This window comes from Eleginops maclovinus, chromosome 22, assembly GCF_036324505.1.
Source record: "Eleginops maclovinus isolate JMC-PN-2008 ecotype Puerto Natales chromosome 22, JC_Emac_rtc_rv5, whole genome shotgun sequence".
NCBI classification, from domain to species: domain Eukaryota; kingdom Metazoa; phylum Chordata; class Actinopteri; order Perciformes; family Eleginopidae; genus Eleginops; species Eleginops maclovinus.
Genome location: NC_086370.1, coordinates 22,176,865 through 22,203,359, shown reverse-complemented (window position 1 = coordinate 22,203,359; position 26,495 = coordinate 22,176,865). Strand labels below are relative to the sequence as shown.

General features: G+C 42.9%; 1 protein-coding gene across 1 annotated transcript in view; it reads left to right on the top strand.

The window, feature by feature from the left end:
* The window catches only part of LOC134859253 (pro-neuregulin-3, membrane-bound isoform), a 321,042-nt gene that overhangs the window by 171,514 nt on the left and 123,033 nt on the right, over nt 1-26,495 (top strand). Inside the window, 1 exon segment of the mRNA XM_063875647.1 lies at nt 20,271-20,400. Within this exon segment, the coding sequence (XP_063731717.1) occupies nt 20,271-20,400 (130 nt within the window).

Sequence of the window (26,495 nt, the reverse complement as noted above, 5' to 3'; positions counted from 1 at the left end):
GTCTTTAAAGGTGCCATTTATTTTGAAATGTTTACGACTATAAAGACGTGTCTCTTTTCTAATTGAATCTAACTAATGCTCTATGTATTGCTTCATTAATAAATGGTAGTTGCTGAACACCTTTCACAGTGGGTTTTAAGTCCTTAACATATCATTTTTAGGATTTGGTTGCACTTACCTTCAGTCTTTCGTGTCAACTTGGTTCATTTTATTTGTCTTACAACCCAATGGGCCCTATTTTCAGGTTCATATTAGTCTGCAGTATCTCTGCTTGGACACGTTTCCATGTTTTAATGTTCAAAAAGTATTACTCTGCTGGGAGAGAAGCTCCCTCTGGAAATGTAGCCTTTGAAGGTCATTTACATGCATTAAAAAAAAACACAGGACACATTACAAAAAGCAGAATAGGGTCCCTTTAAGCCCAAGTGTAACATTTCAATTGAATATCGTTGCACTGAGCTTCAGCCTTTTGTGTCAATTTAGTTAAGACGGTGAAAACCAGAACGACCGTACGTCTTCCTCTGCCTCTGCTCCCAGCCCTGTAACTGCAAGAATCATGAATAAACATTCACTGAACTTCAATCATTGGTCCTCGGCCTTGTGCTGTAGTGAAATGGAATGCAGCGTGAGTTTAATACAGCCTCCATGTTCCCTTCATCCCGGCAGATCAGTGTAGTCTTCACGCCATCTGTGAGAATGACAAATCACTGAGACACCCGTCGCCTCAGGTCGGAGGGGAGAAAGTCTCTCAACCTGCTCGGTGTCGATGTGCTGCAGCTCTGAGGCTTCCTCCGTGCTGCCTGCATGTTGAACTACCTCGTTGACCTTTTGCAGAGCCAGAGCAGGTCAATTATTTACTGGTTATCTAAAATAAAACGCTCCATTGTGCATGTACCAACCAAGATAGCACGCCAATAATATGTTTGTTATATAACTTGTGCAGAGTGGTGCAGTGATGGTGTATTTTATCCACTCGTTAGCAGTTAGCATCGCAAGGGCTACTCAACAAAACCATGTGGATTTTTCCATTGGATTTCAGCATACTGCAGAAAATAGGCTTTGTGGCAGACACAGGTTTATGATACTTAACAGTTTTTATTTAGCTCCACTTTAAAGGATATTGCTGAGCATCAACAACGGTAAAGACAGACTTGTGTTGACGTGATGACAGGTTATTAGGCACTTGTTCGCAACCACCTTTTCTTATGACACATAGAAGCCTTACACATTCACAGGTGGAGTAATAACTGACACACTTTATATCTTTTCCAGCTACTAACCAAAAACACTTTCAAAGAGGAGACGATACAACCCGTGAAATGCTAAATCTAAGACTCTCTTTAAGACTTCTTGTGGCTCACGTGCTCGTCCTGAAGTGGTTTGACCTGGACTTTAAACTCACTCTTTATTAAAGTTGGTAGCTCTAAGCATTCAATAATCACATGGATGGTTTCGGATTGGACTAAGTTCAAAGCCTGTTTGTCTTTGTCGATATGGATCTGATCCGTGTGATCAACTAGTCTAGTTGAAAGCATAGTGAACCCAGGATGCGTTGAGTGAAGTGTGATGGTATAAATGTATAGTAAGGGTCTCCAGCACATAGAAACTGCATGATGCTAACTTGCTGTTTGGATATTTGCACAATTAGCATAAGTTGCATTAATTAGCATAAGTTGCATTAATTAGCATTAGCAGACAATGGCCTGGCCGATTTGGACACTTTTGGAGTGTTTTTGGAGGTCCCTGAGGATGCTCATTCCATTTCTGTCATTTCCAGGATCAAAAATGGCAGTTCTAACAAGAAAGTGACCATATTCGTACTCCTGGTTGGCTGATTTGAAAAATGTAGGGTTAATTATAAAGTTTCAGGCATTGATTCAACAGTATAAAATGTCAGATATTGATTCAAGATCCTCAATAAACCTCAAAAACTAATCATTAGCACTCCCAATAGTGCAAAGTTAGCAGTTTCTATGTGCTGGAGACTCGTACTATACATGTCTAACATACATCTTTGGGGAACTCAACATCTCTGGGTTCACAGTGTCAGCAACCAAACTCCAAAGCCTGCCTGTCTCTCCTCCTAAAGAACAGTATGGATGTGCTCTGCGTGATCACCATATGTTAATAGCGCCTGAGTGAATGACTGACTGACAAGGTCGTCTCCAAAGGCGAGACGGGGGCTCACATGGCGGTCCTGCTGGCTGCAGCGCCTCTGTCACTGTGATGGATCTCCTCCACCTGGCACCTCCCTTTGTGGGCGAGGAGAGAAAGCAAGGTGTGTGTGTGTGTATGTGTGTATGTGTGTGTGTGTGTGTGTGTAGCTAGATAGAATCGGAGGATGAAACCCTCTTTTTTTCTCACATACATGCACACAGCAGAGCACACACAGTGAAATTGGTCCTCTGCATTTAACCCATCCTAGTTCTAGGAGCAGTGGCCAGCTAACGTGCAGCGCCCGGGGAGCAATGGGGAGGGGGGATTGGAGGTGTCCGGTGCCTTGCTCAAGGGCACCACAGCAGGGCCTAGGAGGTGAACTGGGACCTCTCCAAGTAGCAGTCCACCTTCCATATTTCAAGTCTGTTCGGGGACTTAAACCGGCGACCCTACGATTCCCAGTCCAAGCCCCTACGGACTGAGCCACTGCTGGAGTGTGCGTGCGTGCGTGCGTGCGTGCGTGCGTGCGTGCGCGCGCGTTCATAGAGCCTTATGTTGGTGTACAGTGCATTATGGGTGTTATTTTGAAGACAATGCGTCCAATGGGAGAGATTATAGACGAGACTTTAAGCATTTTATCGTGGTAAATATGTTCTGCAATAGACTTTAGATAGACTTTAAATGCAGATTGAATCCACAGTGACTGGTGAAACAGAAGATGTATTGACAAAGTGACAAGCAAAAGAAGTCGAACAGAGACATAAAGGGACTGTCAGATGGAAAAGCAAGAAGATAAATAACAAGGAACGAGGTGCACAGAGGGAGAAATGCACACACTGATGTCATCTTGCTTTTCAGAAAGGCTTTTGCTTTGTCAGCCTCGCCCTGACAGACTCCATCCTGAGGGCTCGGTGGTTTTACTTCTAGAAGTCTACATAACAAAGAAATCAGCAGAAGTGAAGAGGAGAACGTGACTCAGCAGTTTCCCCCAAACTCCCAAACCTCATTAACAACCATTTGGATTGGCTGTGGATGTAGAACAAACTGTACGGCAAAGGAGTTTGCAATGTCTGGAGAATCAGCTCTCTGTTGTTCTCCTGGAACACATCGAGGACACAACAGAGGATCTGTCTCTGTCGGAAGCTTTGTTGTTTACTGGAAATACTCAGTTTTAATTTGAACGAGGGGGGTTGCCTCGGTAAACTGAAGGCTTAACGTGATGCAAACGTCACATACTTGGTTAGTAATCTGGTCATAAACAAGTCCGGTTTGGGTTAGGGTCTGAAAACCCACCTGTTTGGCTTGTATCTTGGCCATTAAAAGGAAAAAAAGGAGCCCTTTAAGACTTGATCCCACTTGAAACTAATGCAGACTTTCACTTGTTTGTCTCATTTAAGGAGAATATATCTGCTCGTTCTTGTTTTCTGGGTTTGTTTCTTTACGGTTTATTGCACTTATTGTAAGTCGCTTTGGATAGTCTCTAAATGAAACAGAAGGAATGCTGTTCTTTACATTTCTACTAGAGTGTGGAGGGGTAGTGGAGGCTCCCGTCTTCTCTCAAGTAAGACATGGTTGTTGGATCAGTCATGTAAAAGAGTGTTCTTCTCCAACCTTGAATATATTTCCTCAGGTTTTTTGCACAACGCCTACTTTCTTGCTGTACGCTCGTATGGTACGGTACGGTCGTGAGGTTTCCTTCTCATCTTAATATTTGTCCGTATTGATTTTGCAAATAGAGCTGAAATCTCAGACTTGATCTAAAGTATCACCATATCGTTTTTTATTTACCTGATCAAAATGTGATTTCAAGATCGGATGCTTTCAATCCAGGCGAAAAACATCTCTAGCGTTTGACTGCTTATCTGGCTCATAGTGCTTATGCCTAGGATTTGTTTATTGGTGCATATGAGCTGTGTGTACTCATGTTTACGTCTGTGTTTTATTAGTTATGCTATGATAAAGGTTGTCTTCCATAAATGTGATAGATTGATTGATGGTTGATTAAAGTAGAGTACGGAAACTGAGTGTCTTAGATGCTGTAGGTTCCTTTTGACGGACGCTAAAGAAACTTGGCTTTAGAACATTTGTTTACCAGTGAAATAAACAACTAAACTGTCCATTTGCATCCAGTGTTACTACAGTGGGAACTTTTTGAACATTAACAATGACCCCTGATGATTGCAGGAACATGCTGAATGCTAAACTTCAAGAGCAGTCATTTTTCTTTTTCATTAAAATAACTTTTTCTGACAGCAACAGTTTTCAATGCGTCGCATGCTGCTCAATAATAAGCAGACTCGCCTCTCAGTGGCTATTATCGCTGCAATGGGAGAATTTTCCGCCCAATTACACATGAAGTGTTCTGTCCGGCCGGTTTGACCTCGCTCTTATGAAGACATTTCCAAGCGAGAGAAGAGATTTTAAGTGTGAATTTATAAATAAGATTCCTGCAGAACAATACTCACTTGTCAGCGGCTCGCCTCTTACGATGCCTTGCCGGGGTTGTTCTCCTCTCCTGCGCTGAGAGTCGTTGCAGCCTTAGAAAGCAAAAAAACAACACGTGTCTTGTGTGGGTTTTGCACGCTCGTGCACGGGCTTGTGCGTCACGGCGCTTCTTCTCTGGCAATGAAGTTGTTTGTATTGAGTGAGAGAGAGAGAGAGTGCTCTGGGCACCGCTGCCTTTTGATTTATAATTCTGTTAAAGCCCAGGAAGAAGAGTAAATGTAAAGAGTGAATGGAGAGAGAGAGAGAGAGAGAGAGAGAGAGAAACAGGAAAGAGGGAAAGCAGGGGATTGAGAAACAAGAAGAAAGTAGAAGATCAAAGTTCTCCTAACTTTTCCTGCAGCCGTGGCAGGTGGTGGAGAACGGCGCGCTGTAGATGTTTATTTCACTGCTTGAATATCTTTTATTCGGCCCTCAGGCTGCAGCATTATGCCACTATGTTTGAGACTTGGATGTTATGCGCTTTATAGAATTTGGACCCCATGGAAAACAGATTTACTCGCTGTCATGTTTGTTTTTACACTCGCCTCGCATTGTGTTGAGGCGAGCCCAGGAGGAAACTCTAACAGCTGTTATGAATATTGTTTATTTACTGCCGATTTACTCCAAATTAAGGCTTTTAATATCCATGCAGATGTGGCTCACAATGAAGTGTGACGCCTCTGCAGGAGACTGAACTCAGAGCGATTTATCGTGGTGTAAAGTGGCGGTGCTGATATCTCTGGGATCCTCTCTTTATGAGTCGTACTGACCCCTCGGTGCGCCCGGCTGCTCTGAGTGGAACAGAACTAATCCTCCGAGTCCTCTGGGAGCCTCGATGTTAACGGTACCACACATCTGTGCAGCGAAGTGCTGCTCATGCTTCTGGCTGTTGCTTAGTGACAACTGAACACCTGTTGGATGGAAACTGTACTCGCCATTTTCTTAAAGTTATCATGACTTCAGCAGCTGGTGCTTTCAGGTTCTGTGCGTTAAGCTTGTTGTGGTCGTGGACAGTGACAAAATATATTCATTTGAAGCATTTTTCTTAAGTAATTTTAACATATTTGTACTTCACTTGAATATGTACATGTACATCTACGTTCTACTTCTAATCCACTGCATATCAGAGGCAAACATCCTACTTTACACCACTACTTTTGTTTTAACCCTCACAGATGCTTTGTACATGATCTGCTGATCTGGTATAAAGCACTATGGCACACCTAATCTACACAGGATCTTAATTAGGCTCACATGTACAAACTGCAATCGAAAAACAAATGCTCTTACAACAGGAGAATATAATAAGACCATCCTGTGAAAAGATGCATTCTGTATGGGATGCATTGCACTTGCAGTATAGTTTGTGTACTTTTAGTTGACCCAGACTGCTGTTGATATGCATTCATGAGATGGACATAAAGCTTCACAGGAAAGCTAATGTTGATGCTCTATATGTTTGCTAACATCATCTCTGACCCAAACCATGTTCTGAACACCATCTAACCGGATTACAGGGTCCCGCGATTCAATGAAGTCAGGCTGAAGCTCTCTTTTGTGCACCAGTCAATCCCAACTGATGCACGCTGAAGGGTCTTTGAGCATCTTTTCTCTCAGTGATCGTGATGTTAATGTTTGTTTTTCCATGTATGATGTCTTGATATTTGTCCATGTTGATGTTGCAAATGGAGCAGAGTCAAAGTCCAGACTTGATCTGACCATTACAATTGTATTATCGTAACACCTTAGCCATAACCGCTGCAGCCTAGTGTGTTTGTTTTGAAGTTATTCTGAACGCAAGTGTGAAGAATATAATGAAATTAGAGTAATAATAATTCAATCAGAGCATTAAAAGAAGTCAAGTGTTGTAAGGAGATGCACGATTGTAATTGGGTGTTAATTGTTTGATTGAATTAAGCTAAAGGAACTGTTTCAAAGCAGAAAAGAGCAATTAAAATACACAAAAGCACAATTTTCGAAACTCTTAGATAAGTCATTATTTTATGGGATGAGGGGCATCTCTGCGTCGGCTTCCCTCACATGGGCTCTGCAGTGCAACATGTGCCGCTAATGTAATTGCGTGATCTGATTACTGTATATATTAAAGACTCTCCACACATTGAAAGTAACTCTGACTCCCTCTCCTCGCTGCAGGAAGCCTTACTGCTCTCCCTCTCTTTGGGTTTGATGTGATTAGAAGCCCAGAGTCATGGTGTCACAGAGCGAGGACAATCAAGTCTGTCCCAAAAGTAAAAGCTTCTCCTCGACTTAATTACGAAAATCACTCGGCGTTCCTGCAGCTGATCACCTGTGTGTGTGTGTGTGTTGTGGGGGGAAGGGGGGCAAATATGTCGCTGTTTGTAGATTGCAGATTCAAAATGCTGTTTAGCTCCATAAAAATGTTCTTCTAACTCTGGCTAGAGGTCTGCATAATGAGCCTGAGAAACACTCGATAAAAAGCATGATTACCAGGAGGAAAATGTGGAGTTTTAAAATAGGAGATGCATGTCGGGCTCTGAAGTTCAAGTGAAACACTGAAAGAGGTAGTACATCCTGGTGAAGTCGGGGAAACTCATCCGAAATGGAGAATCTTGACGGCTTTAAAAGAAAAGTTTGCAATCCAAAGCTTTTCATTCTCAGAGTGACTTTTGACTGACGGTTGCTAAAGGTTTGCTTAGGAAGCTCCTGATCAGTTGCTGATGTAGAGGTACAGTGATGTAAGACTTTGGTGGTAAGAATCATCCTTTGTTTTGCACGTAGCACTACTCTATACCTTTGTTTTCCCGTAGCAACGCTTCATCAGAGGATCAGAAATGTAATTTTGTGTGAATCCTCTCAAAGAGTCCTAGCATTAACCTTCATTAAAATCTCCAGTAAATAAATAAAGTTGAATCAAAATAAAGTTGATCGATAATCCTAATAAATCTGTCTCTGAGCTTAAAGAAAATCCAACCAGGTTTCAGACTGTTTAAATATAGGTGTTCATGAGGTCAATATTAGCTTTCAAACTAGCTAATCCAGACGTCTACAGTATGTCGTCTCTTATCTTCAGCTCCATTCTCACAGCTAAAGTTGCTAATTGAACTGTAAGCAATTAGCAGCGCCTTAAAAAGTCTAGCTCGATTCACCAGAAACCCAAACATATACTGTACAGCTCCCAGAGGATAGACTAAAGAAATGCATTCCTAAATTGGCTCTTCATATGCTTTTCCACCAATCGTATTATATTTTACAGAAGTATAGCAACGTATAGGCTATGAATGGAAAAAAGTAGTTGATGTTTAGTAAATAAAACAGCCATCAGAAGTCCTCTCTGATCAGAAACCTGCAACCTATCATTCATGAGACTGTTAGAAAATAACTGCTTGAACAGATGTATATTATATAAATGGTGTTACCTCTTACGGCATTTACTCTGACAGATAGAGACACAACAGATGCGGAAGTGGCAGGGCTGGTTGGTTCAGACACCGGCAGTAAACTAAGTGTTTTACCACCTGGTGCCATGGCCAGAGACTGTGAAATGTGGCTACATGCTGTAAAGAGTTCACTAAATAAATGTAAACATTATTGAGATTAAGCTGCCAGATACAACAGTGGTGGGGTCGGTGCCAGCATATATATAGTCTGATTATAGGAACAAGCACGGCATCTTATGCAGCCGGGTGACAAGATGAAGAGATATTGCTGTAATGTGACTGAGCTGCTAGAAAATAGAGTGATGGAGTGCTGCAATTACACTTCGCTACTGGTTTTCCGAATAAATTCTGTCATATGTTTAGCTTTGTATCCCTAGATAATGCAGAAATGACCCTTTTTTTAAGGCCACGGCAGCTACTGTATATAATAAGAGATAGCCATGAAAGACTGCAGAGCGTAACAATTAACTAAAGTGCTTTGTTGACATGGGAGGAGATGGCAGTGGCCACAGCAGAGAAGCATGACAAACAGGGATAATTACAGTGGTATCCATTAAGTCCCCACGTTATTACTGCAGGCGATTATATCTTCAATGTTATATGGACGAGCTAAATTAGCAAAAAGCACGACACAGCTCAGGAGGCGCATAGAAGGTCACAAACCTCTGGTCGTAAAGGAGAGGAACACAACCTTCCTGCATTGGCTTCTTTGCACGGAGCCTTTAAACGTCTCAGGGTGGGAGGCACAGGAGAGCCAGAGAGGAATTGTTTTTCCCGAATGATGCACGACACAGAAGTGGCTTCATGTGCAGAATCAAGTCATGGAGAGAGTCACTTGACCTGAATACAGTCCCTGTGATCCAATCCTGCTGTTAGAAACACTTGTGTAGGGAGCTGCAAAAGTACCAGGCAAATGGGTTAGTTATAATAATTTATAAAGCACCGAAAAGAAGTATTAGTTCAGTACGCTGTACGCACAATGTTAAACTGTTGAAAGAGCTTAAAGGGGTCCTCTACTTTAAAGAGTCCTCTCCTGCTGATGTTCAGGTGTATATCAGTATGTAGAGTCTCTACTTTAAAGAGTCCTCTCCTGCTGATGTTCAGGTGTATATCAGTATGTAGTGTCTCTACTTTAAAGAGTCCTCTCCTGCTGATGTTCAGGTGTATATCAGTATGTAGAGTCTCTACTTTAAAGAGTCCTCTCCTGCTGATGTTCAGGTGTATATCAGTATGTAGAGTCTCTACTTTAAAGAGTCCTCTCCTGCTGATGTTCAGGTGTATATCAGTATGTAGTCTCTACTTTAAAGAGTCCTCTCCTGCTGATGTTCAGGTGTATATCAGTATGTAGTGTAGTGTCTCTACTTTAAAGAGTCCTCTCCTGCTGATGTTCAGGTGTATATCAGTATGTAGAGTCTCTACTTTAAAGAGTCCTCTCCTGCTGATGTTCAGGTGTATATCAGTATGTAGAGTCTCTACTTTAAAGAGTCCTCTCCTGCTGATGTTCAGGTGTATATCAGTATGTAGAGTCTCTACTTTAAAGAGTCCTCTCCTGCTGATGTTCAGGTGTATATCAGTATGGAGGTGTGTGTGGGTATTTTAACCTTCGTAGCCCATATTTATGCACTAAAACCAACATAACACACTACAGGAAAAGGAAAAGCTCCAAAAAGCAAAATAGGACCTCTTTAAGAAGACTCAAACTAAATTCGACTAGTCCAACCACTGAGACATTGGACAGCGTTGCTAGTAGACTTATATAATAAACAAAGAGGCAGCACATGTAGATAACATGAGTTTGCATCCTCTGTGAGAAACAAGTAGCAGCATTTCCATGAAAGAAAGTGAACATATGAAACCATTGAAGTTACAGCCAGTAATAACATTGAAGAATCCCATTACAGTTACTGTCTCCTCTCTGATGTAGAGAGAGGGGATCCAGCAGCAGTAATAGCACTCAGCTGCTGCAGTGGAATAGCTCGTTCTAATTCTAGCAGGACGCACAGTATCAGTATGAGCTGAGCAGGGTCTGTGATTATAATCTCCAGTGTCAGGATGGAGCCTGCAGGGATACAAAGCCCATCCAGAGAGAGAGGAGGAGGGGGGAGGGAGGGAGGGAGGGAGAGCTGCAGCTATCACCTGGAGAGTAATGAATTTCTCCACTACACAGCCAGATGGCCGGGGGGGTGGGGGGGGACGAGGCCTGATACTTAGCGCTATTTATTTGGCGAACCCTGGAGGTGCCCCCACGAATACGCTTTGTGCAGTGTGCGCCAGGCTGGGCTGACTGACACACACACAGATTAGCAGTGTTGGTGAGCATATCTGCAGAAAGCAGGTGTGCGTGTGTGTGTGTGTGTGTGTGTGTGTGTGTGTGTGTGTGTGTGTGTGTGTGTGTGTGAGGAACAAGTGGGACTAAGAGAGCTGTAGTGTCAGATTTCCCGTGATTAGCACCTTGTTGACCAGGTAGCTATCTTGACACAGTGACATTTTGTTTGGCAGTACAGTCGGAGTACAGAGGGTCACACACACCCACACACACACACACACACACAAACAAACATAGACACACACCTATATCTGTGCCATGCCACACCGGGCCAAGTATCTGCAATGCAGTGGCTGCCATTGCTTAACTCTGCTGCCTCTCTGCAACACCCCTGGGTCCCAATCACACACACACACACACACACACACACACACACACACACACACACACACACACACACACACACACACACACACACACACACACAGGATTGAATTGGACAGCCACAGCTCCTTTATTCAACAGGACGGGGGGGGTATTCCCATGATTCCCATCTCCTCTCCTTCATCTTCGCTCCCTTCCCCTTCTCCACCCCCCCTCCCTATTTGCTTTCCTTTTATCGCCCACTCATCCCTCGCTCTATTGACTAGCGCGGCCACACTGTCTGTCTCACATTGATCTGCATATAGAGACACGTCTCCCGGCAACATGTGGGAATAAATCCTCTATTCTGAGAGCGGACACACAACTATCTCCCTTCCTGCAAGTCTGCTTTCTCTGTTATGGCAATTCCTCTCTCTTCAACTTAAGCAACATTACTCAAATGCAGGGAAATGTAGATGTCTTTCTACTTCCAGCTGCTGGACAATAGGGAATGGGAATGTAACTTCATCTTCAGAGGATACTAGCCACCATGCCCCGTTGAGTTTACCTGGAAAACAAGTCGACTTTTTTTCTTTTTAAGTTTTAAACGTAAGCAAGAGACGCCTAATAGTGTTGGATGTTCCCCATCTGCTGATTGTCTACTCCTGAACTACAGCAACACGCCCCTGTGCACTGCATGATTCAAAATACAGTATACGTGCATGTACTGGGAGATTCATAATGCATGATATGCTGACTTCTTGTTAGCACTCAGTTAGCATTAGCCGTTTCCCTCCTTCTGAATAGCTCAATAGTTGTCAATAAACCAGTAGATTTGACGATCCTGTATCCATCCCTTTGTAAACTTGACATTAGCCTCCAGATATTTCATATTTAAATGACCTACAGTTGTAGAAACCACCTCCAAACCCCAATGATCAGTAAAGGTTATTGGTCAGTTCTTCTCTTAAGTCCTACAAACACATGAATGAATAAACTTTGTTTTAAAATAATGCTCCTCCGTTTCTGCCTGGAGCTTTTCTCTGTAAGGGAATTTGAGTTTTGCACATAGTCAATCAATTTTGGATGAACACGACTGACAGATAACCAGGAAACACTGATAAATAATGACGGCTGATGCTGTATCAATAGATGCTATCCTCCGATGGCCCAGAATGCCTATTCCCTGTTTTCTTACATTTATTTGCTTCCTGTGATTGGCTTTACAGCAGATCAGGGTCCGGTGTGCTTATCTGAAAGGAGCCTTGGTATCTGTGAAGGTGATTTGCTGGATGTTTATTGGACAGCTGTAAGAACGGGGCTGAGCAACAGAGAGGAGAGGGGTTATCTTTATTAGATCATGCTGTGCAATAATGATACTCTCACTGCACTGAAGTCACAGCTACACGCTTCTCTGACTCAGGCTGCAGGAACAGAACCGGCTAATCATATTTAAAATATATCAAATAAAAGCATGAATGCCACATCACTGTAATGGTAGCTTTAGGGGATGCATTATGGTCCTTTTGTTTGTTTGCCTTTTAATTCACTTCAGTGTAGGAGGTATTTAGACGTGAGTTCTGGAAACATTAATGCTTGCATGAATCCGGGAGGGAGAAGCACACACACCAACCCCCCGCCCACTCATAACACACTCCTCCACTGACGTAGGAGTTGACAGGAAGATGTTGCGATCAACTATCTTAACCCGTGCACCAAGGAGGCCGGAAACACACTTTAGGTCTGTCCTAGGTTCAGGATTGTTATCTAAAAGTATGTATTTTCTTAATAACTGGAATGTGAGCCAGAGTACTCCGCAACTTCACCAACTATTGAAGTTTAAAAGTCAATGTTAACACGTCAAACAGTGAAGAAACGAGTCATGAAGTCCATTTGTATTTAGTAATATCTCTCTTACTACAGGGCTGCTATATATGCTGCTGTTAATTAATCAGACTTGGAAACAGATTAATTGACAAGTAGGTTTACACATACGAGGAGTTAGCTTTGGTGTGTGTGCTCCAGACATAAACACAGTAATGAAGAGACATTGAAAGAAAAGCACCAAGAAAAATAACAAATGCAAAGTATTTAAAAAATATATTACATTAAATATTAAAATACAAAAAAACTCAGGACAGAATAAATATGCGCAGTATTGGGATGCAAAGCCTAGAGCTGTGCATATACTAGAAGAGGTAGTTTTGTGCACAGTTACTGATATGCAGGGTTAAAAATATTAAAATGCACAAGAAAAAATAAAGGCTTTGGTTGATTTTATGTGCAGAGAGGTGCTTCTTTCTTCCACATGCTTACAAATGTAAATGCCTTTCAATATTACGATATATATAAACAGATAGATGTGTGGATGGATGTAAAGGTGCAGGGGGGTATGGCATGCATGTGTTGCACCCATAGATATTATAGCATGTGTTTCAGTTGTTTGTTCTGATAGGAAAGTGCTCTTGCTTTGAAAAAAGGAAATTGCTAGTGACCCTGCTGCTGCATGTTGGGCTGCAGAGAGGAGAGAAACAACAGATCCTGGAAGGCAGAACGGGATGGTATAGAGACGGGCCGGCAGAGAAGTAATATATGTTGTTGACCTTTTATTTACTGAGGGGTTGTTTGCTGAGCATGCCTCGGGTACGGTACGAGAAGTCTTTCAGATTAGGGAGGCTCCAGACTGAGTGAAGTGACCCAGAAGTATCTAACTGGCAGCCATGATAAAAGCAAGTAGGGTTCTTTAAATGCTAAAGAAAAGACGCTTCAGGGTTCGCTTTCCTATTTCGGTTCGCCGAGGAAACACAACATCATCCTTCTTGAAAGGAAAGGAAATTCTTTGAAGACAAATATAGTTTTCCCAACCTCCTTCTATCTCTCACATAGATATTAAATGTTCCTGTCTGATTACAGTACATGTATTCAGAGCCTGCAGGAAATATAGAAAGGGAAAACCCCAAAATGCATAATGGGGCTCCTTTAATGCCACACAAGATTTACTTTAATATACAAACCAATGCACTCTGGCGACGGTGCATGGCCTCACGTCATTTGATGCTCTTTGCACCACAGCAATAAGCTTCAAAGACAGGAGAAGAACTACTGAAGTTGCAGAAAGCTTAGCATATGCACTGTACCAATTCAAGCAGCAAATGTGATAAAATTGCCGCCACTCTGGAGAGTAGGAGCTGGTAAATAGGACAGCGGCGCATTGTGAAGCGCTAATGAGCATCTTGAGCAGAAAGCTTCGGCACAGGTGTTTTAACATGACATACACACCTGGAAGTATTGTTTATTTCCAATGATTGACCGTAAAAGTGGAGTCATTTCTTCATAACCAAGGGCAAATGTGTGTGAAACAAGGAAGAGTAATAAACCAAAGTACGCTTCTTAAGGTTGATCATGGAATGTTTTGTAGCAGCAATCTTTTTAATGCAGTGATTGTGGAAGCAGCAACCGTTGGGCTTCCAAATTTAAATGGATTTCCCCCCTGGTGCTAGATCTATACCATAAAATGTACATTTTAGTCCTGAAAAAAGTGAAAATCCCTTCTCTTTTATATCAAATATGAAGTAGAGGAATTGTATCTCAGTGTTTTGTTGTATTTATAGACTCTGGATGTGAAAAAATGTAAGCAATTCCTTGGATAAAACATCTGTTTGGGGAATAGAAACCATCTGAGGCTTCATGCATTCATTCCTATTTGTTTCTAACACCTTTTGGATGGTTTGTTCCTTAAATACTCCAGTATGCATCATCAGATATCTTATGCCGTGTGCTAGCAAGACTGCACCCCGGCTGAAGAGATGCATTTGGCAGCAAAACATGTTTTAAGCGTCCATAATGAAAGGCTTGATAGAATGGGGCAACTTAAATGTATGTGATCTTCTCCCACAGAAGTCCTGCACCAATGGGCTCCCTGGTTTGGTCCATTAAAAGACCATTCATTAGCGGCATAGTTGTAATTTTTACGAGGACATGTCACCTCCAATAATTTCATATAAATCATTTGTCTCCCTCAATTACCTCCATCAGGAGTCCATGACAAACCTCCTCAAACAGAGTCTGAGAGAGAGAGCATCCCCACAGCAGAGCAGTGGGTTAATCAGCGAGAACACTTCCCTCCGTTCACACTTCATTACTAGCCAACCTACTTTAACTGCATCTGTCATGTGGGGTCAGCTGATGCTATGAAACTGTGTAATGTGTTGAGTCAAAAACATTTAAGTGGACATTCATGGGAGGAAGTTTGGAGAAGAAAGAAATGATGAGGTCCAAAAGAAATGGTTTTCCAAATTGTGCGTGGATGATCTAGGTTTGCGCTACGGTCCCGAACATTTTGGAGGCTGTTTGAGTTCTTTTACTCCTCAGAATTCAAGATGCCGTACGCATTTGAGTCTGCAATGTCATATGCATTATGGTGCAACTACTTTTGTCACAGTTTTGTTATAAAGAGGATAAATGATGCTCATTTTCAGGTTCATGTTAGCATTGTGTTCCTCTGTGACATGCCTCCATGCTTTAATGTTGAAAAAGCTCTTTATTTTCAACCTCTTTCCCCCTCTGTCTGAAACCAGAGCCCAGTCTGCTGTGATTGGTTAGCTGGCCGGCTCGGTTGTGATTGGTCCCGCCCCTTAGCCTATATCACATACAATTTGTTGGAGCGCTAGCCAATAGAATCACAGGTGTTGCATAATGATGTCAGTATGTTTAGGAAGTAAACAAAGGAGTCCAATGGAGGCGTTTCAGGCAGGGGGGGGGGAGTGTGGAGGGAACACATGGATATTTGCCTTTGCAGACCATTTACATGCACTAAAGCCTATAGAACACATTACAGGAAAGGGAAGAACCCCAAAAAGCATATTACGGACTCTTTATAAATGGCGATGTTCGTCCTGCAGTTGTGTTCCCTGTAAAAATATCAAAGCACCGACACATCTCTCAGGACTGTGGTCTGATAAATGCTGCCATGTTCGATTAAATTCAACAACTTCCACTTAGAAAAAAATGTCTCTCTCCTCTGTTTGTAATCTCTCTGAACTACTTCTTACATCTTAAACACCTGCATTAACAAGCCTTCCTTCTGGACCAGAAAACAACATGTCCCTTTTTCTCCTGCATCCTTTCTTCTGCACTCCCCCCCCCTCTGGTCTTTATTCCTGCTCTTAAGGCCGATCAATAACGAGGCAGGCCCGGCATAGCCTGCCACAGAGCAGCACTATCAGTTAGCATGGCTAGCAGACCGGCCGTCTGGCTGCCTGTCGATCTGCCACTCTGGGGGAATGTCATCCGTGAAGGACGCCATTAACGGGCTGCCCACGGGACTGTCAGGCTTTCACCCCCTCAAACACATCTGTGTGTCCAGGACACATACATGTAGGGAGGAAGGGGGGGGGGGGGGTACGGAAGAGAGGATTAAAAGCTGTGATAATCATAGGAGGAATATTGTAAGATTTTCCACAGTGCATCAGACATCAAATCAATACAACTTCGCCCTTCAGTGTCAATGACACTTGTTGATTGCATCAACATGTTTTATAGATTTTTGCCTAATCAGGGTTTTGCTTGATAGATCTTTATAAAATATAACTTTTAACTGAAGCACATTTTGCTGGACTGTCCCTTGAAAGATTGCAATGCTAGCAAAGAAGAGCTTTATCTTTTTATTTGAACAAATTGCAGATGAAAGAGGACAGACAGAGGTTTAAAAAAAGCTACTGCTAAGGTTTGAAGCTCAATTCAACGAGGAAATAATCAGGAGGAAAGGTAGACCATTGTCCAATACCACAGATAATTCTTCCTGGGTTGATGGGAATGGTGGGAAATGGAGCTGAAAATAGTATCTGCCTAAAGAAAATCTGTGAAAATATCTTCTCATAAGTCCATTATGAAAGTTACAAATGCAAGAGAAGGAGGTTTAATTTCCTAAAGGGATCAGGAGGCAAACGACTGCGTGTTGAAAGAGCCGTGGTGGAAAGGGACTGCAAATCATGCAGTAATATTCTGGAAGTGTCTCCTCCCGGATCATTTTCAAAGGGAAATATTTGCCTTGCTTGATAAAGTATTTGCTGACCAGATGCCTCGGGACCCATTGTGAGGCAGATCTGGACTCTCTGGTGAAAAGAGTTATTTTTATACTGACTAAACTATGACACATGGCAGGGAATAGTAGTGTGTATGTGCATATCATTTCCTTTTAGACAAGTGGAATTAGGGTAGAAAAGTAATAATGCTTCTGTCATACTGACGATGCTTGCTCTGCAAACCTCTGGTGCGTTTAACCACGACCACTCGCATCCAGCAAACAAAGGACTTCATTGTAGGTTTACTGGGACATTGTAGATTTACTGGGACCAGGCAACAGAGATGGTAATTGAATGGGTTAAGTAGTAGTAAATCAAATGTGCCTTAGCATAGAAACAAGGAGGATTCTGAAGGGTCAAAACAAGTTGTAAGAACCCCGTATACTGTAACCTAACGCCCAAGTCCTCCTTTCCTCCCAAAAACATTTAGTAATCTGTATGGAAACACACTTTGGTTTCCACACATGGTTCTCAGGGGCAGTGCCAACCCTATACGTAGTCAAGGTGGGATCAAAAACCAGCTATAACGGCCGAGTCGGGATCATCCATAGGTCAGCTTGGGCCCTTCAGATGGCTGCAGGAGACCAAGGTAAATGTTCAAACTCAGCCGGTATATATCCCCCTGCTCATGTGGATTTCCAAAGCAGAAGAAGGATAATTAAATCATGAATACTGCATCAGCTGCACTCACTCGTGATTGGATTCATCTCAGTGTTGATCTCCTTAGCACATCAGCTTGTTTGAAAGGGATCCAAAGACTTCTGTGTTTCTCTTAGAGGTGCAAAAAGGATCCACTTTTGTTAATTATGAATTATTAAGGGTTACATGAATGACTACCACCTTGTCTCCACTACAATAAGTGGCAAACCAAGCAGATTCCTGACTCGTTTTGTTCCTGTAAGCCGAGAGAAGGAGGTGGGAAAAGGAAAAGTTGCATTGAAGTGGGGGATAGTGTTATTGATCCTCGCTGTGCCTCTCTCTCTCTCCTCACAGCAGGGGGAAGTAAATTGGACTGTTTTCTTTGGCAGTGATTGACGTCTGCCGTCTGTGAGCAGTGTTTCCAAAGTTGCAGGGATATTTTCGACAAGCTGAAAAGGATTTTGTTCACTCTGGCATTCCCTTTTTAAAATGACACTGTTCTTTGAGAGCGTGCTGCGTCTGAGCTGACAGGTGACAAGTGTTAAGCTAAACAACCTACAGTGCAGCGTGACAACTCTGTCAACACGGAAACAAAAGGCAGAGGACGAGGAATGGTGCTTCTGTCGCTTATCGCCAAGGCTAACGACACAACACAGCCCAGTCCAAGCGTGAAATCGTGTCTGCTAGGAAATCATTTATGTTTGCAGAGAAAAATCTAGTGGTGTAAAGACACAGCAGAGCTTTGTAATCCTGGCCTTTGTCTGCGTGTCTCTGTTTGCAGAATGTGTGGATCTGCAAGCCAAATATATCATGTCACGACACACCACATGGCATTGTTACATCTCGATGTCCCTCTCTCTCCATTATAAGTTTCCTCTGCTTCTCCTTCCAGCCGACAGCTTTTCTCTCGGAGACAATGCCTTCTCCAAATTGACTTTAATCTCATTATGTTGCTCTGAATGAATGTTTACTGTAAAGTTAGGCATTAGAAAGGTTAAGTTGGGTGTTAACTTTTGCATTGTTGAGTTATTCATCATGGTTTTGTTTTTTCACTGGTGTTTTAGGGACCTATGTTCTTACCCTGAGAACAGAAACAGAAATGACATGGGGGAGCTGTCCACTTCCAACCCTGTTGCCAGAAAATTGTATATGGTTATACAAAACATGTTGGCTCCTCCGACAATGCAACATGAATATATATAAGATATAAAACCAATAAAACCAATAAAAATAGAGCAAGAAAGAACAGAATAATACAATTGTGCAAGATGTGCAAGTAAACACAAATAAAACTAGTGCAAAAAGAGGTCTATATGCATGTAAATAGAGTATGATATATACAAGAGATGACTATTTAGATAACTAAATTGCAAGATGCCAGCAGCAGCATTGGCAAAAAGTACTAAAACAAATATGGGTAGAAGTCGGGTGATCATAATTTAGTATTTAGGGCAAGAAATATTGAAGGCTGATGCAAAAAAGATGTTTACTTTTAACTGAGGTAGTCTCTCCAATTTAGGTCAAAGCCGTTTCCAAAGCGAGGCAGGCTTAGTAAGAGAATACACCTACTCATTTCCTTTTGGTTTGGTCAGAACCCGGGCGTTTTTAGATCTTTATAAGCCATGCTTACAAGCTAACACGTTGATTATAGTGTTTACATCCTCCTCTGATAAAACCGTGTCTCACTGCTGCTGACCCGACTTTCCATCTCACACAGAGACCAGTCCCTCAACAGCCAATTACCGAGGGTTGTTCAAGATCCCTGGAGCTCTATCACCACCTAGCATCGTATAATCAAACACACACACACACACCTCATTCTGCTGATTGAGGGATCTGAGGACAAATACGTTTTCGACCCCCCTCCGAACTCTGCCTATTATTAATTTCTCATTTTGTCTTGATTGAGAAATCTTGAGTTCATTTGGATCCGTCTTCCATGCACCATTAAAGGAAAACAGCCTCACTCAGTAATCAGTGTGTGAGTGCTAATAACAGCATCCTGTGAGCACAACTGATTTCTAATCTCTGGAGCATAAAGTTGTGGCTCATCACTGTTCATCACAGTACTTAAAAAAAAAAACCCATAGCTGTAGATGGGCTAATGGGAGCCCTTAGCAGACACATTATTCAGCAGAAGAAACCCGTCAGCAGTCTGGACCGGTATTAATAAGAACATCATCTGTGGTGCAGATCTGATTTCTCAACACGTCCGAGAGCCAACCTCATCCCAGGCTTTCACAGCTGATGGATGAACTCCCAAATCCCCTTAATTTTTTCATCTTTGTTCTAAAAATTATGCTCAAAAAGCACCAAAAATCCATTAATTGCACCAAGCTTTTCACTGTTTTTAACCAGCATTTCCATTCCCCACTTATTAATTCCACTGATAAGATCATCCATTAAAGGTGCGCCGAGCAGAAGTGTGTACAACAAGCCATGCATGTTGTGATGAATTGCTGGGAAAAGTCAAGCTATCCAACCGTGACCGCGGGGTATTAATCACAGCAGGACAGATTATTACCCGTCCTCCATCCATCTTTTGCCTGTGACACAGCCGGGTCTAAACAAACAATGGTGTGTTGATATTATCCAGTGTTATGAGGCGGTGGCTTGTTATGGATACTCGGCGGAGAGTGAGTAGCCTCTGCTGGAAAACTGACTCGATGAGGAGGGTCTTTTTTTTCAGCAGCAATTTATCATACGATCAAGTTGGAGAAGTAATAAGCTGCCGGACGACAGAGAGATGAATTAAGGCTGTCCCCGAGCAGGATTGTTGGGGAGGGGGTGCATTCACAAAATAAACAAGTATCTGCAGGTTCATTGTCATTAACAGGAGCTTCTTTGTTTGTCCTGCAGCATCTCCAACCGTGCCTCCGCTGCACTCGGAGCATTTCAAACCATGCCACGAGAAGGACCTGGCGTACTGCCTGAACGGCGGCGAATGCTTCGTCATCGAGACGCTCAGCGGGCCTCACAAGCACTGCAAGTAAGTGACTGGCATACTGTTTTTGTGAGTGGTAACACTTATAAACTCCTTGGATTTAATGCTGTTTGAATGTGTGTGTTTTTGCTGTCTGCTGACACAAAGGATTGTTGTTTATTATTCTTCTTTGGCCTGCTTTTTTTGGTATTTGTGTTGAAAGTCATGCTAAAACACGCAAAGTCCAGCCATCCTTCAATTCCCCTTTCATTTAAAGGGGAATTGAAGGATGGCTGGAGCACGGTAAGTGCGTTTTGGGAAAGCATAACCCGCCTCTGATACCGATTTCAAACAGTCAGAGTTTCTCCACAAAGATAGATGCACCTTTTTACTATTGTCATTCTGTCCCTGAAGCTGAGCTGGAAGCATCGTATTTATTCAGATTTGTGATTTATCGCATTAGTTAATTCACTGTTTGTTTGGAGCATAGCTACCATAAGGATCAACAGCTGAGAGGTGGATTAAACAGGAAGATAACAGCACACAGACTCTGATACTGTGCAGTAATCCTGTGAGCTCTATATCCTGTTGGTAGATATCTAAAGGACCTGTCCCTTTATGAAAACACCCCTCTATATGTGGTGGTTTCTGCAGCTTAATGTGAGAGAGTATGCATGGCCATTTCATGTTTGTGTGCCTTGGTTGTCCCAGATTTGAGAGTAGAGCTCATGGGCACTTAGTCTGTTCAAATGTGGGGCCTTTTTACTAATTAAGTCCCAGCACAACTTCTTCCAAAAGTATAACCGCAGGACTTCCACCCAACCGGTTTATCAAAGAGACGGTTTTTCCTCCCCCGGGGTACGAGTGTACATCCGCATGCATGCTCAGAGCCTGGACAGTATGTGTGTGAATGATGATCAGGGCTGTTTTTCTCTTTTGCTCAGCAATGCAAGTAAGAATGTGTGGAAAAGTTCACGACTTAACACAATGATGCACATGCATGGAAACAATGAACACAACAAACCAGAAGAAGTACAGTTAGAGGTGAAATCTGTTGTTGATGTCTAGGGTTAGGGTTTGGGTTCGTGTTAGCCTTAGCATTAGGGTTAGGGATGTCAGCCACGATCGCACATTTTGATTAAAGAGTGGAACAGGAGCTTCTAGAGAAATGGGAGTTGGTCCTACTGAGGAGTTATCATGGGCGCCCGACACGCTGGTCTTGGTCCCGAGTCGGTCCCACCCTTCGTTCCTGAGATATGGACTTCCTGTGACAGGAGGGTTAGGGTTAGAGTTAGCCCAAGAACAGAAAACAGGTTGCTATAAAATCCACTTGCGTTCTGCAGGGTCAGTAATCTAATGTCTCCCTTATTTTCAACTTTAAGTTTGAAACCATACTTGTTTTAGATCTATTTAGTCCCTGAAATGCTCTTAAACAGTCTCATGGTACAATGGGTATCCTGTGGAGCAGCTGTAGATGCATAGCGTCATACAGTTCGAGTGCATTTTGTCACCATGACCAATAGAATTGGGTAAAGAAATCAGGGCTAGAAAGGTTTTGTAAATGACATGAATCCTCGTTGAACGTGCTTCAATTGATGTAGTTTGTGCAAGTTGTTTGGGTATTCTTCTCTGTGAGCTTCTGTAACTCCTGCTATCTTGTTGCACACTATACTATGTCGGGCATTTAAAGGCCTGGAAAGTCTTGATTAAGAAGATACGGGAGACCAGGCTTACCACGTTTCTCTATTTCCCTACCCTATTTCAGACCATGTATCTTGTTTACATAACACTAAAGCAATATTCCTGTTGAAAGTTTGCTAAACCAATGCACTGAGAGAGTTACTGACTTTAGTCTGCAGATTTCAGAATAGTATCCAGAATAGTATTCACTCCAAAGTCAAGCAAAGTCCACAAAACACAGACGTCTGTTCTTCTGGTTTTTCGTTTATTTTCCAAAGTGATGATAGTTGAAAGCGAGCAGAGGAAGCAGGAGAGGAAGACCGAGGTGTAGGCGGGTGAGGAGTCGGAGACGGGGGAGGGATGCTGCCCTCCTCCCATGCTTGCTTCTGTTGCTATGACAATATAATCTGTGGACAGAGTTTGCCGAGTCGGCCTTGAACACACAGTCTGTGAATCTTAATGTGTGTGTGTGTACAGAGGTGCAAATCTCCACTGCTTTATCGTGGGGCGATAAGCTCTCAAAAGGAAAGATAAGGACCATCAAATAATATGACATGGGCTCTTATTCTGAGAAACAGCTGGTGAGATCATGCTGTAAAGTCCTGTTCTGTGAAAAGAATCACATTTAGACTTTAAAGGGGTGTCATTTTATGCATCGGACCATGGAGATTGGTAACACTTCAGTGACTTTAGGAATAAAACCCATTATTTTAAATAGTTTGAGTGGAGACGTTTGGCTTTTTGGACTAAAGGCTAGAAAAGTAGATGCTGTACTTCTAGAATCGGAGGATGAAACCCTCTTTATTAGTCACATGCATGCACACAGCAGAGCACACACAGTGAAATTAGTCCTCTGCATTTAACCCATCCTAGTACTAGGAGCAGTGGGCAGCTATCGTGCAGCGCCCGGGGAGCAATGGGGAGGGGGGATTGGAGGTGTCCGGTGCCTTGCTCAAGGGCACCACAGCAGGGCCTAGGAGGTGAACTGGGACCTCTCCAAGTAGCAGTCCACTTTCCAAGTCTGTTCGGGGACTTGAACCGGCGACCCTACGATTCCCAGTCCAAGCCCCTACTGACTGAGCCACTGCTGGATTCTTAAATTGAGCATGAAATAAAAAAGAGGGGATTTATGTACATCAATTGACATGCTGTTAGACAGTAATTCATCTTCATTAACAGAAGAATGACAAACTCCACCCGAGGCTCCGGATCAATACATAATCTGATTCAGTTTGTGTTCACAACAGATGGAGACAAATCAGGCTGTAAAAAGTCGTTTAACGAGGGGTCGAATTAAGCCGGTTTGTGGCGTCATTTGTCACTGAATTCATCATTTTTTATTTGCGAGATTGGAACTTGATCCATTTTGCAATGATTTCCTCCAAAGATTCATAAGTCAAGCATCAAGTGCCACTCCCAACCGGTCTTAAAACAAGCGCCTGATTGTCCCCGAGAGCGCGGTTTAACGCTGACGTTGTGTGATGCTTGTCGACCAACGGGGACAGATGCAGAAAGGGAAGGGATTCGACGTGAGTCATAAGCTCTCTCTCTCTCTCTCTCTCTCTCTCTCTCTCTCTCTCTCTCTCTCTCTCTCTCTCTCTCTCTCTCTCTCTCTCTCTCTCTCTCTCTCTCTCTCTCTCTTTCTCTCTCTCTCTCTCTCTCTCTTTCTCTCTCTCACACACACACACACACACAGGCACATACTCATATTAGCACACACACACACACACACATGGACACACACTAGTGCTGCTGCTTTGGGCAACATAGTCAGGCGCTCAATCATTAGTGCTCAGCTAACCAGTTAATTAGTCAGTGGGCTAAGATAATATTTCTGAACATGGCGAGAGGCCAAGGCGCTCAGTTAAAAAGTATATTATGAAGCTGAATTTGACTAATTACTCCCTCAGTTCAGCAAGCTGTTTCCAAAAAGAACAGACACCCTGATGATGTGTTTTTATACTTCAAATAAAGTCTATTTTAGAATATAATCCCCGTACTGAATTATCCTGATTCCTCTGTTGACTTACGACTGGAGGTTCTCTGGAAGGGATTTAGCTTCACCTCTTCTGCACGGCCACTCTTATTCTGTCCTATGGAGGTGCAAAGGATTTGATTTAAGGCATGAATCATATTTATTTCCTCCTGTTTAGAAAGGGTCTTTCCTTCTAGATAGCAATGTAAGCTAGCTACATGTAAACCCATCTCTTTGCCTTCTGCCTGGATGTTCCAGAGCGATAGAAAGCCAATCTCACTTGACTGTTTGAGGTTTGGAAAAGCCATCCGTGCAAAGCCTCCACCAACGAGACCTGGGTCTGAAACACAGGAACAGTAATATGACACACATAATAAATGGTAAAATCCACCTTCAGGGATAGCATGTTGAAGTGAATTGTGAATCATGCGCTACTCTAACCTTTTGCTTTGCTGTTTATCTACTCCTTTTCTTTAGCATCACCCAACTGTTTCATTAAGTCTTCCTCCTCTGATAGGGAGCATAGCCTAAGAGCATCATAGTTTAGAAAATGTTGTCTCCTGGCAACTCAAAGAAACTGAAAGAGCTGGAGACGTTTAATGATTTTAATTGCAAGAAGAATGGGGATAATCAAAGAAACATCTCTTAAACTCTAAGATATTTCCAACACAAAGACGTATGATGGCCTATTAATGGAAGACATAAAACAAATAGATGTGTTTCAAAGATATAGAATAAACAGGACAGCATAAACTAAGTGTGACAGATTTCAATAATTACACCAGAACGATAGAGGAGAAGTTTTTAATATATTTGAATGCTACTGTTGGGTAAAGTGGTTCCTTGGTTTAGATAGAGAACAGGTAAGGAAGAAGGAAGGATGTGCAGCACTTCCTTCTGGGGTTTAACTCCCCCAGTCCTCCTCTTCCTCCCTCCCGGCTCTCGTGACTCTCAACCATTCCCTTTCCGGGGTGACCTCGAGATTTTCCCAAAGCATTCGGCCACGGACCAGTGCCGTCAGATTGACTCAGGCCTTACAGATGCTGAGAGTGGAATACAGAACATCACCTCCCCCCCCCTCTCTCTCTCACACACACACACACACACACACACACACACACACACACACACACACACACACACACACACGCTGGCGAGCCAATTAACAAGAGACATGCGTGAAATTGCAAAACATAGCAGCAATAACGCACATCTAAGCTGTGAGTAAACAAGGAGATTCAAATTAAGAGGGCTGCAGGTACCTGAGGCATCTGGTGGCGATTGACTTCATCCCAGGGTAGTCATGTGTCAAATACTCATGTTTTGACACATTTAGTCAACCTTTTCCTGTAATATTTAACTCAAAGTCCAATATTATCTTCGTCAAAGGAACCCATAACCATATTAGTCGAGTTTAAATCATTGAAAACCAAATATTTTGTACATTTCAGTCAATCTAGCCTGGGAAAAATGTCACTCCGCAATGTCTCACCTCTGGGTATTTTGGAGGACATATGCATCCTCTCTCACAGAAACACATGCATGTTAGAGCCTGTCTGTCACCCCAAGAGACATCCCAGCAGTGAGCAGAACAAGGCATGTGTTGGGGGTCATTGCGTTGTGTGCATTATTGCTTCTCTCACAGCAGGGATCTACCTTGACAGAAAAAAGCCTTGGAGGAACGGTGTGTGGCAAATGCTCCCCATAAAGCATGATGAATATGTGCAGAACGTGTGTGTGTGTGTTCCTGTAAACAGCAAGGTGTTGTCATCACAGTAAAAGAAATGTGATCTATCCTACAGTTAAAATGGAAAACACCGGGGTTTGTTCTCTCACTTCCATTCCTGATTTTTCCGCCCTCCCTTTTCCTCTCTCTCTTCCTCTCTGCTCCGTCTCAACCCTCATCTCCATCTGTGCGATAATAATGGCTCACCGGTGGGAGTTCGACTTGTGTCTCCGACGGTAATAAACAAGGCTGATGCGGTGGCATGCTCTCGAGGTGGGAGAAAATTAAACAGATAAGAGGCCGCGTATCGTTGCCGTGGAAGGCGTCGTTTCAGCAAGTGAGTCCTCCAAGACGGCGAGAGGAGCACTCAGCGAGCCGGGGAGCTGGGCGGGAGTCAAGGAGGCAGGAAGATGAATACAGACCAGGAAAGGGGCGGTGAGAGGCGGCTGTTTTGGGTGACTGAGGGAAGTTAATAGTGTGAGCGATGGTGGCCGATCGTCAGCGTGTCACTGTGAGGTTTAATTAGCACACAACGATCTCATGGCAGCTCAATCAGGGGGGTGTTAGAAGGAAGGTCTGGGGAATCAGCTGTCATCTCTTTGTTTTCTAAACATTTATAAGAAATGTGTTGCTTATTTCCAGGTTCGTATTTGTATTAAGTGTCTCTACTGTGACATGTTTCCATGCTTAAATGTTCTTTATTTTTGCTCATACATAAAAGCAGAGCCCAGTCTGCTCTGATTGGTCAGCTAGCCGGCTCTGTTGTGATTGGTCTACCAC